This window comes from Apostichopus japonicus, chromosome 3 (genome assembly GCF_037975245.1).
Source record: "Apostichopus japonicus isolate 1M-3 chromosome 3, ASM3797524v1, whole genome shotgun sequence".
In the NCBI taxonomy this organism is placed as follows: domain Eukaryota; kingdom Metazoa; phylum Echinodermata; class Holothuroidea; order Aspidochirotida; family Stichopodidae; genus Apostichopus; species Apostichopus japonicus.
In genome coordinates, this window is record NC_092563.1 from 23,502,891 (window position 1) to 23,521,615 (window position 18,725).

General features: G+C 39.2%; 2 protein-coding genes and 1 long non-coding RNA gene across 6 annotated transcripts in view; 1 reads left to right on the top strand and 2 right to left on the bottom strand.

Moving 5' to 3' along the window:
• Positions 1-2,629, top strand: part of LOC139965530 (interferon regulatory factor 4-like) — a 39,327-nt gene extending 36,698 nt beyond the window's left edge. For all 4 annotated transcript variants that reach the window (XM_071967974.1, XM_071967972.1, XM_071967976.1 and 1 more), the window contains exon 11: positions 214-2,629. In XM_071967974.1, coding sequence (XP_071824075.1) covers positions 214-709 — 496 coding nt within the window. In that variant the 3' untranslated portion in view covers positions 710-2,629. The remainder of the gene's footprint in view (positions 1-213) is intronic.
• Positions 723-18,710, bottom strand: LOC139965537 (uncharacterized). The gene is made up of 2 exons (XR_011792279.1): positions 18,610-18,710; positions 723-3,561 (listed from the first exon to the last, which is right to left on the bottom strand). It is a non-coding gene; the product is annotated as an uncharacterized lncRNA (long non-coding RNA).
• Positions 9,515-18,387, bottom strand: LOC139965531 (uncharacterized). Its single transcript, XM_071967977.1, has 6 exons — positions 17,993-18,387; positions 14,971-15,142; positions 13,815-14,239; positions 12,905-13,296; positions 11,838-12,098; positions 9,515-10,062 (listed from the first exon to the last, which is right to left on the bottom strand). Exons 1-6 carry the CDS (start codon positions 18,106-18,108, stop codon positions 9,671-9,673), a joined length of 1,758 nt encoding a protein of 585 aa, XP_071824078.1. The 5' UTR covers positions 18,109-18,387; the 3' UTR covers positions 9,515-9,670.
• Positions 18,711-18,725: the final 15 nt, after the last annotated feature.

The following is an 18,725-nucleotide window of genomic DNA, read 5'->3' on the forward strand; positions in this document are numbered from 1 at the left end:
TTTTTTATAGGGGTGGGAAGTGATACGGTTGGTTGGGAGGGGGTGGGGAGTGGAGGGTGTCCGATTGGCATAGATACAAGAAAAGGAGTCTGTAGCAACTCATTCTTGACATATCTGCATTTGGTTTATATGTAGTTTGGCGTTATATACATACATATTTATATAGATATATATATTATAAACATACATGTATTTGTCATTTTCTTCTTACAGAATTACTTTGCAAGTCAAAGACAAACGAATCTACGTCACAAGATTTTGTCGAAGTGCTCTCTTCTGGAGTTGTTCCCTTCGTCCTGAGAAGATTGAGAGAGTTGAAAGGTACAAGGAGACCGCGGTGTTCAATTTAGTGGAGTTCAGTGAATGCGTCAAGAACTATGTCTGCCGGCAGAGTGATTCTCCAGCCTCACCAGCGGTTTATTTCGGTGTGGCTCAAAACTGGACCTTAAACTCACCCTTGAAGAATTGTCTGGTGTCCATCGTGGTCCGGCCTATGCGGTCCATGGAACAGCTGAGGACAATGAATAACCAAGCGAAGTCACTCCCTTTGAGCGTTCACAGCGGGCTCCTGCACTTCTCCGGAGCGAGTCTGGAAAGAGAGAGCTTCGACTATCAGGACCTCATGGTGGAAGGTTATCCATTCGATCCGGTTGATATGGCAGAAAATGTATTCATTCAAAGCGAAGGGGACTCTCCTTCTCCCCCATGATTCTATAGCTCCCCCCCCCCCCCCTCTATAGGCTACAGTGACCTTTTTGGCTGTATAGCTGACACTGTACCTTTAAATTCTCAGCATCAAATAACTTGCTAACAAGCATCTCTCAGCGACATTACTCACAGACTATAGTCAGACATTTACAGTTGAAAATACCACTTAATTTGGCAGTTTCCTAGTGTGGGGTTATTTCAGTTATGTAGTAGGGATTTTAAGAAGCCCATTCTACCAATGACGTCATTGATTCCTGCTGTTTCACATAATCTAGAGTATTCAGTTGCAGGCAACCTAGTGTACTCGGATATCAATAAGCTGTCGCCGATTACTGTAGCGCATTAAAACACACACAAGTATAATGTATGACGTTACTCTAGTCGGACTAAATCGAGACCCGCCAAAAAGGAGGGGCCCAGATCGAAGGTTAGGAAATAGAAGGGGCATGACGGGCAAAAAAAAATTTTTATTTTTATTATCGAGAAATAGTTGTAATTAGTAAAGAGTTAAAACTGTTCACATGACTTGGGGTTACCCCTTCTCCTACCCCCCCTCCTCCCCTCGTATATGCATCTTGTTTCTCTCTGCCTGTTATTTCATCTTCCAAGTAACATTTTCTTACGAAATCCCACCTAACGTTATACGTCATATGATGCTTAGCTTGTCAGGCAATTATGACCCCTCTCACCTCCCTTGAATTAGGACAAATTAATCGCTCATCATACCCATTGTTCTTTACATGCCGAAGCCTTTGTCTACAGAGAGAAAGGTTTCAAATTGAAGACATTAAGATTTAAAGAATTTTTTATAAAATCTTTTTTGGGGGGGGCGAGGGGGGTAAATTGATGGTGCCATTTTAAATAATGAGTGACTCAGGTTAACATTTTTGGAAACATTAATGTAAGTGTGTAGCTCACTGGTAATGGAATTTCGCTATCTACTTCCTCCTTTTCTAAAGGTCCTTGCTCTCATGAAAAAGCACGGTAACAAAATTGTGTGCAATGTTCTGGATAGGGAATTAGCTTCATTTTAGGTGGTGTTTTACATTCAAGTTTCTCCAAATTCTTTCAAGAGAGAGAGAGAAAACGTGATTATTTTTTTTCCTTATAAATAGTTTAATTATTTCAAGAATGCTGGTCATTCATACGGTTGTAAATATATAATATTTTATTTAACATGTTTCTTCTATGTACAAAGCTGTATAGCAACAGTATACAGACCTTTTTTACATGATTGGCGTTCCATGTGCCTTAGCTGAACGTATCTTTTACGTACTATAATGTTACCGGACCAAAAGTTGCATTAACCACGCAGTGTCTTTTTGTACTCCAATAGAAGCATCGGTTAAGGCTATGTTGTGAATAGCCTAACGTTATGGTGTCTTATGGTTAGATCGAAATTTAACGAAGTGTGTGGCCTATCTTAAGTTTTGTCGTATTATTAATGTTAGTCAACAAGGCTTGGTTTTTGTTTGTTGGCTAACCTGTAATCTGTGTGTTGATGTAGCCGAGGACCTATATTGGTTTTAAGATTCACATTAGCTTAGGCCGCCCTTGTCCGTGAGGGGGGCAACAGGGCTGGTGTGGGAGGGGGTTGGGGTGGACACAGTATATAGTAGTTTATGCCTAAGACGTATGTGCTGCTTAATTTAGTGTTCTATGTCGTATAAACCGTTCTTCATAACTTGTAAATATTACTTGTAATACCATGAAATTAATATTCTGAACTTCACAACCTTTTTTTTTTTTTTAATGCAAAAACTAGTTTTGTACTTGGATTTGATTTTGATGATTATTCATGTTATAAAGACAAAACGTAAACGTGATTTAAAGGTAACGTTTTGTTTATCTTTAATTGGTTGCAACATGATTTCAAATAACATTTGTATCTTCCAAATAAAGAATAGAAAACAACGGTCGATTCAAATTTCATTGTTTCAATTCTGTTTATCACAGTATAAATTCCTCGTAGACGTAATCAACTAAAATATGAGTCATCGCCCTCACCACCTTTGAAAACTCGAGGGAAGCCTGTTAGACAGATATCCTCACCTCTAACTCCTGAAAACGGATTCACATCTAACCCCCCCCCCCCACCCCACCAAATAAAAACAAGGACATAATGCGCAGCTGTAAGACCAGAGAGCAAACGAAAGCAATGAACAAGAACTTAAGCAGAGGACACCGTATCACTTTTTTTTTGTATACCGATGTGTATAATGAATGTTGCTCTATATTAGTGTTTTTTAACCTTTTCCGCTTCACGCACCCCTTAGCAATTAGATTGATAATTATATGATATGTAGCCCCTTCATCAGCTTTGATTGAATACTTTGCGCAATTTGCGTGTTGCCCCGCTTAAAGCTCCTACAGTGTACAATGTATAGGTGCCAGAGATTGCTTACAAATGGCGCACATCAGCACCCGATTTTACATACACTCCATAAATTAAAATCTGTTCAACAATGCCCGTGGATCCCATCAGGGGCAAATGAGTGAGCCTTTTGGAACTCACACCTTATAATGAGCAAAGCGTTTATCAACTATACTTATTCAATCTTTCAGTTTTTCAATGTAATGTACTATAATCGGGTATACTAATGTGCGCCATTTGAAGTAGTCTCTGTCCCCATGCACATTGCTGCCCAGTGCGTGGACCCGCATCAAAAGCCCCTAAAGATATTATCCAATTACCTGCAAAGAGAGCAGTTATTCTCTTTAATAGAAAATACGTTGCACAGGACATGAGCGGTCTTGCGTTGGTGTATATAGGCCTATTTAATCCACGAGTGCTCAGCACGTGCTGAATGCTGCCATACAAATTCCCAGTCAAAACAAGGGAAGATGTCATACCTATATTTAGAATAATGAAAACAGAAAAAAACGTGTGATATCTGTATAGGAACAACTCTAAGGTGTAATTATAGAACTAAAGTTCACAACTCCTAGTTTGGTGTGCAAAGCAAATAAGGTAGCTAGCTACACGCGATATGTATAATATTGGGCGTGATGTATATGACACCGGCGTTAATTTAATTGTAAAGAAATTAACAGACCGCCAGTTTAACATAAAGAATTAGAAGTAACTGAACCTTTCACGATCACCATGTTTTGCCACTTACACACACACTCTTGTACATTTCAAATCCCGCGATAGCGACAGTGCGAATGATGCAACAAAATATAACATTACGCATAACATTTATCATGGGTGTGCATGGGGAAGGGTGAGACTGTCATGAGGTTCAGTTACTTTTAACCGTTGTTCAAGGGTATATATGAAAAGCCGTTGAAGTAACTGCTATAGGCAGTGAAAACTCGAAATGTATACACATATTCTATAATGCACCAAATGTTTATGGTTTGATCTGTTTGTAATGTTAATAAGGCAACAGCGGTTTATCAGTATATACTGAAATGTGTTATAACACTGTAACACATGTCAGCAGGTGCTAATGTGTACAAAATACTACTACCAGACGAATTCATTAAAGTTAAAGTTGAAGGTTTACAGTCTTGTATGAGGCTAATGCCTCCTCACACGACTTTACAACATAACCCCTGGTCATTGGTAACTTGTCACACCCACACACCAAAGTGTGCACAATTCAATCAATCTCTCCTGGGGCACCACAGTGCACCACAACCACGTGTCCCCCGGGGGACTTCCCATAGGGTGCAGCCACAAACCGGCGCACGCAACTATATTTACAAGTTACCTCGCAGGTCCCACCTGGGTGAAGAGAGGCAATGGAGATAAAGCGCCTTGCCCAAGGACACAACGCAATGATCTGGCCAGGGCTCGAACCTGTGATCCTTAGATCACAAGTCCACTGCCTTAACCACTTGACCACAAAGCCCATTACTCAAAGGCTGTTTCAACTAACGGTGTTAAGGAGTCTAAATAACTGTCCCTATGTTTGACTAGTAAGTATACCTTGTAAAAATGGTTCAAATTGCGTATTGCAGTAAAAGTGTCATCCACTCTCTGTTAAAATGTGCACGAAGTTATCGGCGAAACCTTTAGAGCAGGGGTTCCCTAACTGGGGTGCATGACTGCCCCCAGCGGATGCGTGAATCCATCTCAGGGGGTTCGTGAGACGATTCTGAAAGTCAAAACTAGGGTACTTTTTGTTGAACTGAAATCTGATATATTACATAATTTAGTAATGTACCTATCGACAACTTCTACAACATTACACTATGAACTTGATCTTTTACGAAGCATTGTTATGCGTATTATAGTATAATAATGACTCAGATCGTTTCTTGAAAGTTGGGGTCACAACTCTGACACCCACAGGGGGTTCGTGCAGGGGGCTAAAGTTAGGGAAACCCTGCTTTAGAGTAGTCTGGCTAGTCCAGTCCATCATTATGCAAAGAATTGTGTGTTTATAGTATTTTCTGTTTGCAAAGTCCTTTTCAGAAGCAACTGGTCATAAACGTAACACACGTTGTAAGCGATTATCGCGCACATCAGTTTTAACTGATTAAGTACTCACTTTTACTAGTTTTAACTGATAAAGCCATGAGAATCGAGTGTTTATAATATTGCCTACTCACTCACTCACTGACACGGCAGGGTGTGGGGAGGGGGGGGGGTGGGGAGGAGTAGTTTTCGACTATTAGTGGAGTATACCATCAAGGAGCTACTTTGTCAAGCAAATACGTAAAGTCATGTGTGTATACTATATACTTGAAACCATCTTCATTTACTATAACAATAAGTGTATTGCTTAACAATAAGAAAGGGTATATAACAAAGCGTTAGCTCATTATAAAATACTATAGCCCAGATAGTGACCAGAAAATATATTAAAATGCAACCCGCACTGAATCATTATTCTGTATAGTCTTACAACTCCTCTCAATGTCGGAAAATAATCTCGTCTCGAATACAGTTACACAGAGTATAACATTTGACTTTAGTCTTGTGATGCATAACATATCGTAGTCCTCTTATAGTTATATTTTCAATAAGTATGCAGATTTTTCTCGAAGAATCCGCGTGATGGTCTTTCCAACGACAACACAGATATAAACCAGGGTTAGAGATATCTATACTTTGTTAGTGGTATACTCTGCTTAGTCATTTCCTGTTTGTTTTGCTCATCTCTCAAATTTTGACCCGGAACTGTAACATGCTCACAATACTTTTTTCCTTTCCAACTTTGAATAACAGATAGCTTACATTTAAATACCGAGAAAGGGAGCGCAGTTTTGGAAAAGGTCCTATTTTTTTCTTCTTTTTTTCTCACTAATGATAATTCAATGAATTATTCGATGACTTTAGGTACAAGTTTTGAGTTTGATATATGTTGTCGATCCGTTGTAGAATACATATATGTATACGTCAATCCAATGTTGGATTTCTATAACGACTTAGTTTGCTTTTTGGTTGTTTCGAGAAATGTCCCTTTTAACCAGCTGCAGTTAATCAATTATAGAGATTAAGACTATACGTATGGTCTAATACACAGGCCATGCATTACATGTCAGTTCCTCACATGCAACGCAAAAATATATGGGAAAATATAGGACTTTTATATAGCCTCGAATGAAGAGTTTATAACGTATGTATAAACAAGTGCAGCCGAACGCTTCAGAAGTTCAGATATACGCGTCTAATTGTTGAGAAATTTGCTTGGATCGGCAATATTCCTGAGCAGTTTATCCATTTATTTGTGCATAAAAGACATAGGCAATATAGGGCGTTGTGGTCAAGTGGTTAAGGCAGTGGACTTGTGATCTAAGGATTACAGGTTCGAGCCCTGGCCAGATCATTGCGTTGTGTCCTGGGGCAAGGCGCTTTATCTCCATTGCCTCTCTTCACCCAGGTGTATAAATGGGGACCTGCGAGGTAACTTGTAAATATAGTTGTGTGAGCCGGTTTGTGGCTTCACCCTATGGGAAGTCCCCCGGGGGACACATGGTTGTGGTGCACTGTGGTGCCCCAGGAGAGATTGATTGAATTGTGCACACTTTGGTGTGTAGGTGTGACGAGTTACCAATGACCAGGGTTAAGTTGTAAAGTCGTGTGAGGAAGGCCTTGGCCCTGAACAAGACTGTAAACCTAAAAAGTTAAAAATTAATTACAATAACGGTGTCATTGCCTTTCCCCCATCTCCCGTTTACATTGCTTTATCGTTACTCCTTCTTATAGCAAACATAGTTTTCTTAGAAAGTTAAAACTTAACATTAATACCTGCACCGAGATGCCGACGTCATCATCAATATATAATATAGCCTTAAAGGAGTATTCCGGATATTGAGCATAGTTTAAATGCTGTTGAATATCTTGAAAACAACACAAACATTCCCAGCAATCATGTGTTCTTCTAGGACTATAAACATATCAAGACTTATAACAGTGTGTCTATTTCATCCTTCGGAAATGCGGACTTTCTTAATACAAAAATCAGTTTTTACGGATCGCGCGGGGGAAGTAAACACAATCATAATTATATATGTCAGTATAAAACAAGAGCATACTCTTTGTATTTTATTAACATTTTTTAAATAACAATATATTTTAAATAGTAACGAAAACAGATACCAGATATGTCAAAATATCAAAACTTCAGACCTGCCTTGTGTGTTCTTTACTATCAATTTATGTTAGGTCAATGACAAAAATTCTCGAACATGGGTTCATTTTTTTGCTAATATTCTAAAAACAAAAACATACTTCTGAAGTAAATTATCCAATAGGCAGATAAGGCGGCGAGTACCTTATAGGATTTCCAAGCCCAAGGTACCCCATGGTCAAAGTTCATTTTCAAAACTTAACAAAAGGAGTGGGCAATCATATAGGATGCCATAACAGGGCTCTATAGTGGGTGATAAATGAAAAATGAACTAGATAATCAGCACAAATTCAGTAATACTGCACAAGTATATACTGCCACGTTTCTGATAACTGAAAGTCCCAACAAACAAAAACAAACTCATGAAAGTGAACGTTAACTGCCTGAAAACACCGCACAGTCACGTTCGAACGGAAGTAATCTTACTTTCCGAAGAAATGGAATAGGATGTGTTAAAAAATTTCCCGTGGTTGGAACCGGCTGTGACAATGTGCCATTTATAGCACAGGTTATACATTGTACGTGGCGTTGGGATTTCCAAACCACTTAGTCCTACACGAGGTCATTCCCCAGAATGAGAACATGTTATGACTTTTTAAGAGTATTGCAAGAAACAGGATTCCCCGTAAATGTTCATAGTGATAGCCCATAACAGACCAGCAAACAGATCGCAATAGGTTGGCTAATCTTTACTAAACTGATTATGGAGATAAATCTCTCTGGGAAGTCCCAAGAATGACCAACTTATTGATAAATAAGCGTTTTGCAGAGTGTTGTGAGAGCTGGCGATCTTCTGGCTTGGTAAAACCCCGTCATCATCCCCCCCCCCCCCACCAATAAAAAACCTGTATGACACAGCAGCCAACAATAATAAAATGGGAATTTCTCTGTACACCCCACCAACTACATTGGTCGATAAATATCCCTCTTTTGAATGCAACATGGATACGGTCCAAATGTCTAGGGGGGGGGGCAGGGGAGGGGATTAGGTTTTGTTCTTCTCTAACAGATCAGTCGACCGATGATTTTACGTGTAATATCAGTTTTAACCATCTCGGCTTAATGAAGACAAAAACACGATGCACATATTTCTAGATTTTTACGTACCGTAATTAGATACATTTTGCATCGGTTATTATGAAAGAACAGTAGTAAGCGTGAGGCGACGCATTTAGTGAGAGAGAAAAAAAAGCTCGCAGCTAATAGCAACATTAAACAAACACACACGCACACATAAAGCAAAATGTGTACATGTGCAAGTTGTACTTAGGCATTTGAACTGAGGTTAGGAATGGGGAAAGTGACTTTTGTATAAGGGAAGGTTTATTAAAACATTTACACACATAAAAAGAAATCTTGTACTGTTGCAAATATGTATAAATCCCCTCCACCACCCAAAATTTGCTTGAACAAAAACGACCGGAAAAAAATACACAATTTAACACACACACAAGAAAAGAAAAAAAGAGAGTAATATAGTTTTTGGATTGAAACAGCTATAGGAGGAAACAAGCAATACTTGAATGTGTAAAGTTTCCACATACGGTTTTAATCCCTGGAACTCCACCTGAACTCTGACGTGTAAATCCGTCACTCTCTTATGACTGTAGAGCTCATGCATAGAAGTTTTCAACTGACATGTCCTACACACCTACCCTACCCACCTTATAATACATAATGGGTTAGACTACGGTACCGTGGTACTTGCAAATTTACCCACCATGGTCGTTTAGATCATGAGCCATTATAGTCAATGTTTAGCAAATTACGTTCTGCCTCATGAGTGTTTTTAAACATTCTCTTTAGTTTATGTCATTCTCTTCGCCATTCAAGCATAACAATTCATTATTAATTATGATAATTGCAAACATGAGGAAAACGTTCACTTCAGTATGTCCAGTAAGGGACTTTCCCCGACAATGGTTAACTCTTCATTGGGATGTAAACACTAATCTGGTAGCCATAAATTCTTACCATTTTAGGTAAAGTTGAGATAAAGTTTGACTGGAGGGGAAAAAAGACAGGGACTAGAATGTATCGATCATGAAGTATATTGAAAAATTCCATTTGAACTGAGCTAAGTTGGGAGACCTAAGAACCTATCTTTCAAAAATTTCCTTTTATTTTAAAATCTCATTGTTTTAACTAATGAACTAATTATAAAAATTGTAAAATGAGCATACGCTTTCATTACAGAAAACACACACCGAGTATAAACATTTTCTTTTCTTATTCATTTATTGTATTAACACATTCAGATGAAATATACCTCAAAACTGGTACTTATTTTTATTATATAATTTATTAACAACGAATTCAGACCAGTTTAAGAAGACTATTATGACAGTTCTGTATTTATAAAGTTGATTTCCAGATCACTGGTCAGATTTGTGTCCGAAGACATATTCACTGAGATCAGTGACGTTGGAATGAGGATGGAGAAAATCAACTTCAACACCGGCCTCCTTGCAAGCGGTCATGAGGTCTTCGATGTTAGAGGGCGACAATCTTAAATACCTACACTGGAGTGCCTCCAGAGGATCAAACTCGGCCAAATGGCGTTTCCTTGCTGCTGCTGGCATTCGCTTCATGAGAAGTTCCTTAACCAGTTGTTTGAACCTGCCGCGACGGTTTCCGAAGCCCTTTTGGTTAAAGTAACCCTGACTCGAGCTACCACAAATAGCTTCAAGTTCTGCCAAGGTGTCTGCTGGAATCTCAAAATCAGGCTGCGGATGGTGTTTAGCGTCTTCTCGGACTTTAGCACCATCTGCCAAAAAAAGTCAGAATGCAAAACATGGGTTACACCGTTTATGTACATTCTTCATGTAGACTGTTTTAATCTAGATGAGGACGCTGGCAAGAAAATGAAACTGGAAGTATCCCTCTTGTGACCAACAATTATGACGTCAGACATGACGCACTAAGACATAATATCAGTAAGTCTCTTTTTAAGTCACAATTAGGGAATGTGAAAAGCGGGAACTAGTGAAACATTATTTTCCTGTAAACATTATAAGTGTCACGTGGTGTTCCAAATGGCCAATAATTTCTTTATTGTAATGTTACACTTAATATTTGTGATGACTATAGTTTGGACTTGCTTAAAGTAGATGCAGGTGAACCAAGGATTATCATACACACAGTACACATTATACAAAATAAGTTGCTGATAAAATGTCACAGAATCTCCTTTTTTTCTTGGCTATATCTGCATCACAAATACTTCTTTTCAAATTCTTCTTTTCAATTAATCATAAATGTAGATATTATCAATCTGCTTGATTTGACATAGAATCGTGTGACTAATATTAAATTAATCCAGTTGCCCTTGATCTTTGCAGAACATAACATTCAAAATCGAAAATCACCGTACGTTTTCGTGGCAAAACTTCAATGACAAAACCATTGCTAATTAACATTGTCCAGACCTATATGTATAGCATGTGCATACGCACGGATATAAAATGTATGTTTCGTGATATCGCGTACAAGTCTATTCAAATTACATTCATTCAGTTACCTTCGCTTTAGAAACAAGTGGCTTTATCTTGCACGATTAACTTCGCAGTCAAGTCAATAGCCTTAATTAGTTGATCGGTTTTATTATGCAGATTAGTAATTAGTTTCGAATGCTAAAGAGAGATGATAAATGACTTGTTTGATAACTGTAACAATGGAGTTAATACTTGCTTATTCACTGTTGAAAGAAACTGTCAAACGTCATAACATTTTCTGTGGGGATGGGGAGATGGGGGTGGGGAGATGGGGGTGGGGAGATGGGGTTAAGGAGATTGGGTTGAGAGACGGACGGTAGATTGGGATGGCGTCAAGAGTAGTATAGGAGGAACCGTTCCAGCATATTTTGTTTTAGGTAAATGCCATGGGAAAATCGAAATAGCTAGCAGCGCCTCCATTAGGTCAGTTATTGACCTTGGTTCTATGCATATATAATACAAAGTGTGAAAGTATATATAGGTATTTATATATTTATAAAAGCATACTGAAGTAGTTTAAGTTAAAAGAATTTATAGCCGGATGTCGTGTACCAGACAAAAGTAAGATTATATCTCTGAAAATCTCATGATACTTTAGTCCACAAAAGTCACTCAGAAAGAAAAGGAAAAGCAGGAAGGGGGGGGGGGGGGGCGGCACAATACGTGTCAAATAAGTGTGGTGTAACTCTTTAACGAGTTTGGACGTATCAGTTTGGCTCACAGATGTATATTTCCATTTCATTTAACCATGGAGGTAAAAACATGGAGGTAAAAACAGACCTCCATGATTTAACAGAGTCTGTCCAAAGTGGCGCTTACGATATATGGCTTTAGGAATCACAAATGATTTTCGATTTGTATAAATCATGATTGATCTCTAGAGTTAGGCAAAATATGTCACCAAAAACAGAACCGTATTATTGTTCGATACAGGTGGCAAAAGCCTAGAGTAGAATGACGACCTTTCTTACTGGTTTCGAACCTCTGGACATTCATTTATTTGTATTCTCAAGATTACGTTTAGCCTATAAATGGTCTAATACGTTACCTTCAGTTCTATGTTTGTTGCTATGTCTAGCTGTCTCTGAGACGACTGATGATCGCTGTTTAACATCTCCTCGAACATAAGGTACAATGTCTCTGCTGCCACCAATTTCAGCGGCTGGGCCCGCTTTGGAAGCTGATCTGTGAAGACTGTGGTAGCTAGTACTGCCTGTTGATTGTTTACTCTCGACACTGCCGCTGGCATCGATCCCTCCTCTGCGATCAGTTGGCAATGATGCAGGAATAGGTTTCTCTTTACTAGTAGCTAAAAATAAAAACGGAGATTTTCTAAGTCTAGTTCCTCTTTATGTAAATAGTACACAACGAAACGTTGAACCAAAGAAGGAACAAAGAAAGAATAATAGTGAACAAATACAAATCAAATCAAATCAGAACATCACAACACAACATAAATAGTACAGTCAAATACACACAAATAATACAAAAACTGTTTTTCTCCGGTCCTAAAACGTTTACTTTAATCGAATTCGACTGTAAATTTCCACCAGTAAATCGTTCGGTAACTTACAATACGCTATATATGAAGTATTTGCTTTGATGTAATCAGTTGGTAATGCACGCCCCCACTACATAACATAACCGATCCCACGAACACAAATGTATTCATAGGTTAGATCTACACGTACTGTGGAGATGAAAGGCTTTTTGGTTTGAGGGATAATTCGAAAAATTTGTTTTCAAAAGAACGGACATATTCAAGTATCTCGAATATGTGGACATCCGTCATCGCATTGCGAGATGTTGTAACACTATTGCAATTAATATTGTTTAATGTGTGCATAACTAATTATGTGTTTTGTGATTAGGGTCACGGACGGTGGTGCCGAGACGTTCTAAGAACGCTGTATTTAAACAAGATCCCTTTAAAGAATGACAAATTCATTCCGGCTTACAGATCGAAGGCCACGCAAGTCGTGGCTTTGCAACAGACGTTCAAATAGTACACTTTCTTTTTCTAAGAATATTCCCTGTCATAAGATATGTTGTAAACTTAATGAATACTATTTTACTTTATCATAAACACATAAACAAAAACCTACAATATATTACCAGTTTTGGCAGGTTGGGGCCTTTTTCTGCTGATTTTGATAGTTATTTCTAGGTTTTCCGGTTTGCCATCTTTCTTCTTGTCGAGTTCGCACCTTTCCTTCTCTGGTATCTGGTATCCAAGGTGTTGGTTACCATGGAGTTCGGCGACCGCTGTTGGTCTATGAACCGCAATATTTAAGGAACTGGTTGACTTTTTATTCGCCGGCTGGTGCTTCTCATGCGAGGTTCCTTTCATGGCTTCATCCGTCTGGTGTTGTTTGAATTCAGGCTTATGTAGGCTCGGATGATCCGAGTCTGGTCCAATATGGTTGAGTAGATGAAGGTTACCCACGTGACAATAGTTGCCAGGATAGTCAAAGTCAACGGTATGGCGTCGATGTTTACATTTAGCTCTTTTGATTAACAAACAGAAATTTAAAGGTATTAAAATAATTTTAATTGCCGGAAAATATTACGGACATGTAACAGGAAGGCTATCCTTCTTTGACCCGGTCACCCTGTCACCCAATCCACTGTCCATGCATAATGTCAAGACTGAAACTATAATTACATAATTTCGTTATAATGTGCACCGAGAGCATGTTTGCAGGTCTCACTGATCACTTTAAACTTAGGATTCACATCGGAACGAAACTGAAATGCGATTATACGTTTTCATTTGAAGTATAGTGTATGTCGGCAATTCACATTACACAAAAGCATCAACACAATGAATAAATAAATGTCTCCCACGTGCCATGTGACATCTCCACAAGTTCGTCACCCACGCACTTTAGACCTTTAAAATTGTCATATTTGAAAAAAAAAGAATGAATAAAAGAAGAAAGTATATTTACGAACTATAGGCCTAAGTGGAGGATCTACCAAAAGGGGGTGGGGTGGGGTGGGGTGAAGAAATACGTGTCCTCACTTTTGCAGACGGTATCTGTGCATCTCCTTGTGTAGAGAGACATCTTTTATGGAATGACCATAACCAGCAGGTTGATGGGGTGCCAGGTAAGACTCCACCAGGCTCCCTATCTCGTTATTCAAATGCTGCTGGTGACGATTAAGATGGCGCCGTTCCTCTTCCTTCCGCTTTTGGTATTCATGTGATGCACCATGTCTCACCTTTCCGTCAATGTTCGGCAGACTTCCATCATCATGGCTAGATTGTAGCGAATAACCGGAAGATGCAAAACTGGAGATGTGAGATGAAGATGGAAGCCCGTGTTTCATACGGGCATAAGAAGGTTGTGCTGACTGCAGGTTGACTCGTTGTGACGATAACTGGTGTCCTGACGCCATCGGTGACTTGGCCATCAGACTAGTGTGAGCCGAATGTCTTGAACGTGTCTGATTAAGAAGGGACAAAACAGACTACGATTAGACTTAAAAAACCTCGTGTCATATATCGGGTGGCACGTTATAAAAGTTGATATAAAAACATCGAATTTTGCAATACATTCAACGGTCAGTGTGTTGCCACGGATACGACCAGTTTTGAAAGAGACTAAGTATTAAGTACTCCTCAAATATGTTAATTAATTATACCGGTCATCAGTATTGCCCGCAAATTTACGGTGCTAAAAGTTTTCAATAGTATTACTTTTCTTGAGGGGTTTGGTTGTCCTAATTATCACCATACATATATCAGAGGGTTTAATTAGACAATCAAATGGGACTAAGAGAAGAGCAGATGTTTGGAGGGTGCATAGTAGTAAGTAAATTGCCTGCTGAAGTTTGAGCATGAGAGACCACTATTTGACTTTCTACCAGATTTGGGGTTTATTCTCCGTCGCTGATCTATAAATACTACCACATATTTTGTTCATAACTTGACAGTAATCGTCAGAAACGCTCGTAAAGTAAATATTATGATTATTCATTTCCTAAGTATGCCTATCAACATTTTCTTGTGTTTTTGTTGTTGTCGAATAGTTAGCATTCCACTTTAACTGTTTGCAATATTGATGTCCTCCGATATTTGTTTTGACTTATACCCCCCGCCCCCTCCCTTTTGGTGATAAAAACAAACAAAAATCCAAAAACAGAAACCAATAAAGAATATAATAGTTATAGCTAACCATATGAGTATCATGTGGTGACAACAATCTCTTGTAACTCGGACGAGGAGAATGTACTTCGTCTCCATGACGATGGTGCTTTTCAAGTTGCAATTTCTGAAACTGCTTCAGCAAGGATTTCTCTTCACGTCGTATGATGTGTTGCTCCACTATAAATTCATTCTGGAGATTTCTACATAACATGGTGCAATTAAAATGAATTGATGAAAGTGTCATTTCAAAACAAGTACCATAACTGCTGTTATTTTGGCGGTTTGATCACCCACCCTCCCCTCCTTTTCCTCACATAAACAGGAAGAAAACATTTAAAACAAGAAACTTGTTGCACAGGCGACAATACACTATAGTGATATATTTTCAACATGTGAGTAATTTGCTTGAATTTCTGTTGTAAGGAATTTATACACAGTTGTGTTATGCAAATACCATGTTTTCGCGGAAATTTTCGGTACCCACAAGTTTACTAAAATCAAATTTCACTAAATAAAAGATGAAAATATCTAAAAGCTATTAAAAATAACGATTAGGCCTTCTGTTAATAAAGCTCGTTTCGTCGATAACTGAATTGTATATATAGTGTGTCACTTATTCTTGCTGGTTGGACTATCACTGCACTTTAGACAAGCTAGATAAGTACATTTTACAAATTACAAAATTAAATATGACGACATCACATAACCAGGCTATAGCCTACATCTAGTAGTAGTGGAAAACTTTGCAAGACTAATTAGAAAGCTACAACGATCGAGGTACAAAAGGGTAAGAAATTGATACAAAAGTACACGACATGGCAAACGCGATGGTAGAACCATGCAAGACCTAGCTTATGCGAAAGCATATCGTTTCCTCATTTATTTATTTAATTTATTTATTTGAAGAACAGCGATGATAGAGTTCACCGAAACCGAAGTTAGAAAGATGGCCGTACAAATCCACGTGCTTCTACTTTCTAGTCGTGGTAAATGAAGTAGGCTAGTGAGCTAGTCCGTACGTTACCGTACAGAATTAACATGATTTTATTTCTTAGGCATATATCCTTTAAGCAGGGTTGGAGAGCAGGAGAGGTTGAAAATAAAAATCGGAGCCTTCGGCGGTAGAATTATCTCACTCAGTTAGATAGAAGAGAGTCATCGGAAAATCATTCGACGTTTCGTTTTACTACTAGTCTTTGTTTAATCCATCCCTCTTCTTTAAGCTTTGTTGGAGGCATATGTCATGCCATGGCCTACCAAAGCTACAGTAGGCATACACCAGGTCAATTTCTATGGCATATGACTGATAATAGGTCTAGCCTAGTAGTACGTTAGGGCTGCTGTATGCTAGCCATAGAAATGAATTTCTATGATGCTACCTAAGCCTAGGCTAAGTTTTAACGCAAACGTTGCAGGGGCGTATCCAGGGGGGCGCAACAGGCGCGCGCCCCCCCCCCCCTATTGGCCGTCACCAAAAAAAAAAAAAGTTTAGCAAAAAAAAAAAAAAAAAAATTGATGACGACCTTTATGTGAGATGTCGGTGATCGCTCAACCCCCCCCCCCCTCCCGTATGCTTTATTTTTTGTTTGCCAAAAAAAGGTTCTGGCGAAGTTCGGCGGCATAATAGTTTTAGAAACATAGATGGTAATTGTGTTTGTATTATCACTATAAACACTAAGTGACATGCCAGCCATACTAAATTGTGCATTTTGTGTCCATATTTACTGGAAATGTTGCTTATTATTAAGGTCGAAAAATGGATCACATATGGCCATGGGCGGCGATCCTGGGTGGAGGGGGGATATATCCCCCCATTGAAATGGGTGGAGGGGATGTAATCCACCATATCCCCCCCCCCCCACCAAATGCCAGTGATAAGAATATTTTCATGCCTACATTTATGCATCTTCGTTAATGTACGGCTCTTTTTTAGCTTCATTTCTCGCCTACCATAAACGCAGTGAGATCTTTTCAAATAAAGCGTCTTTATAAAGCAAAAATAGTTGACTGTAGGCTTCATTGGCCCTATAACAACAAAATGTATTATTGCGCCCACGGTATTGATATAGTACATATATGCACCCTCATAGTATTCATATAGGCCCTATAGTAGGCCTACACACGTACATGTTCCCTCGAACAGCTGAGAATCTCATGTAACCAGGGTAATGCTTAATACACGTTTCACCTGGATGCCCTAGCAATCGGTACCTAGGAATGTAACTAGGCTATGTGTAATTGTGTATTGCATGTGTATAGGCCTATAATAGCCTGCATGAGGCCATTTTCTTCATCGAATAATATAACAGAGCTCTCGAACATTCTAACGTTGCGCCTGAAACAAGATTGACAGGGGCAATTTTCCCAAAATAACACCCGAAATTAAAAAAAAAAAAGTATTTTGGATCCTGATTATGAGATATTTCGGACATGACATCCCTATTTTAAAGTTGGGTATATGCCGCTTGGAAACCTCGGGAAGTGCCGTTTCCGGCCATCTAGAGGGTTTGTTAATCCCAAAATTTTCTTGTACGCTTCGCGCCAACCCATGGTGGCGCTACGCTTAGATAGTCAACAAGGTCATATCCCCCCCCCCCCCCCCACTCGGAAGTACGGATCGCCGCCCATGCATATGACACCATTTTGCATTTCAGCCCTTCTTTGAAAGCAAAAATTGTACACCCCTCCCCTTTGACCCATCCCCAGGACGGCGATCATTCATGCCTGGCGCCCCCCCCCCCTATTGGAAAATCCTGGAGACGCCCCTGCGTTGGTGGGCCTAATACTGCAGAACATAATTAGGCATATGCTACCCACCTTTTATAGCAATTTAGAAATCCTTATTTTGCCGGGCGACATGCATTTCCTCAAAAAGCGGCCTACTTCCAGTACTTATGTGATCTGCACTAGTCCACACGGTCAACCTACAGTGCCTAACCTTGGCCTATACTGCCTACCGTGGTAAACATACCTAGCCTCGGCCTACTAGGCATATAGCCTTTAGTTTAACATTAGGCTAGGTTATAACTTATACTAAGTAAGTGACTTACCTTTCTCTGTCTCTTAGTTGACACTGTTCTTTCTTGTTGGAGACACATACTGCATGGACAATCCGGTTATCCATTGTAGGATCTCTTTCGATCCTACATTCTGCTCTTCCATCCATTTTACACAATTTTGTATTGGCCTAGTGTGGTCTTATTACTGCATGTTTCAATTTTCCGCCCAGACAAGTGCAAGAAGGACTAGGCTAGGACAACTTCAGATTGAAAGTACAAAAACACAGCACTTTGCATAGGTTGGCATAGTTACAAGTAGCAAAGAATAGTTTACAACTAGGCAACGTGAATTGTTTTGTCATAGACTAGCCTAGTTTTGTTTAATTCAGACGTGAGATTACCACTAAAACACGTACGCACTGGCAAAAGTAACGCGCGCGTACACATGTGATTGTCTGTGCGTTACAAATTCATCGCTCCATAGATTTGTAATAGCGCCTCTGTTATTGTTAGGTCAGAAACGAAGATAGCGAGATATGTGACAGACTTTACTCCCTACTGAAAGTGAAGCCTCACTGTAAATCATTTGTCGTACAAGGAATACTTTCATGCATGACATAAAGGTACCCCGTAATCAAATAAAACTTCATTAACAATAAAATACATACATTGAAATATTCCGGTATGATGATTCTCCGTCCTTGTTTTATCCAAAGAACTAGAAAGAGGAGGATGATGTCATGCCAAGGAATCTGAAGCACACATTTTTTGAAGGTGTGGGGGG

Excerpts from the sequence above, each read along its gene's own strand:
- LOC139965531 (XM_071967977.1), bottom strand. The coding sequence starts at position 18,108 with ATGGATGGAAGAGCAGAATGTAGGATCGAAAGAGATCCTACAATGGAT. Across the intron at positions 12,099-12,904 it reads GCCCCAACCTGCCAAAACTG|CTACTAGTAAAGAGAAACCT; the intron begins GTAATATATTGT and ends TTTTATTTTTAG. Across the intron at positions 10,063-11,837 it reads CAACAAACATAGAACTGAAG|ATGGTGCTAAAGTCCGAGAA; the intron begins GTAACGTATTAG and ends TTTTTTTGGCAG.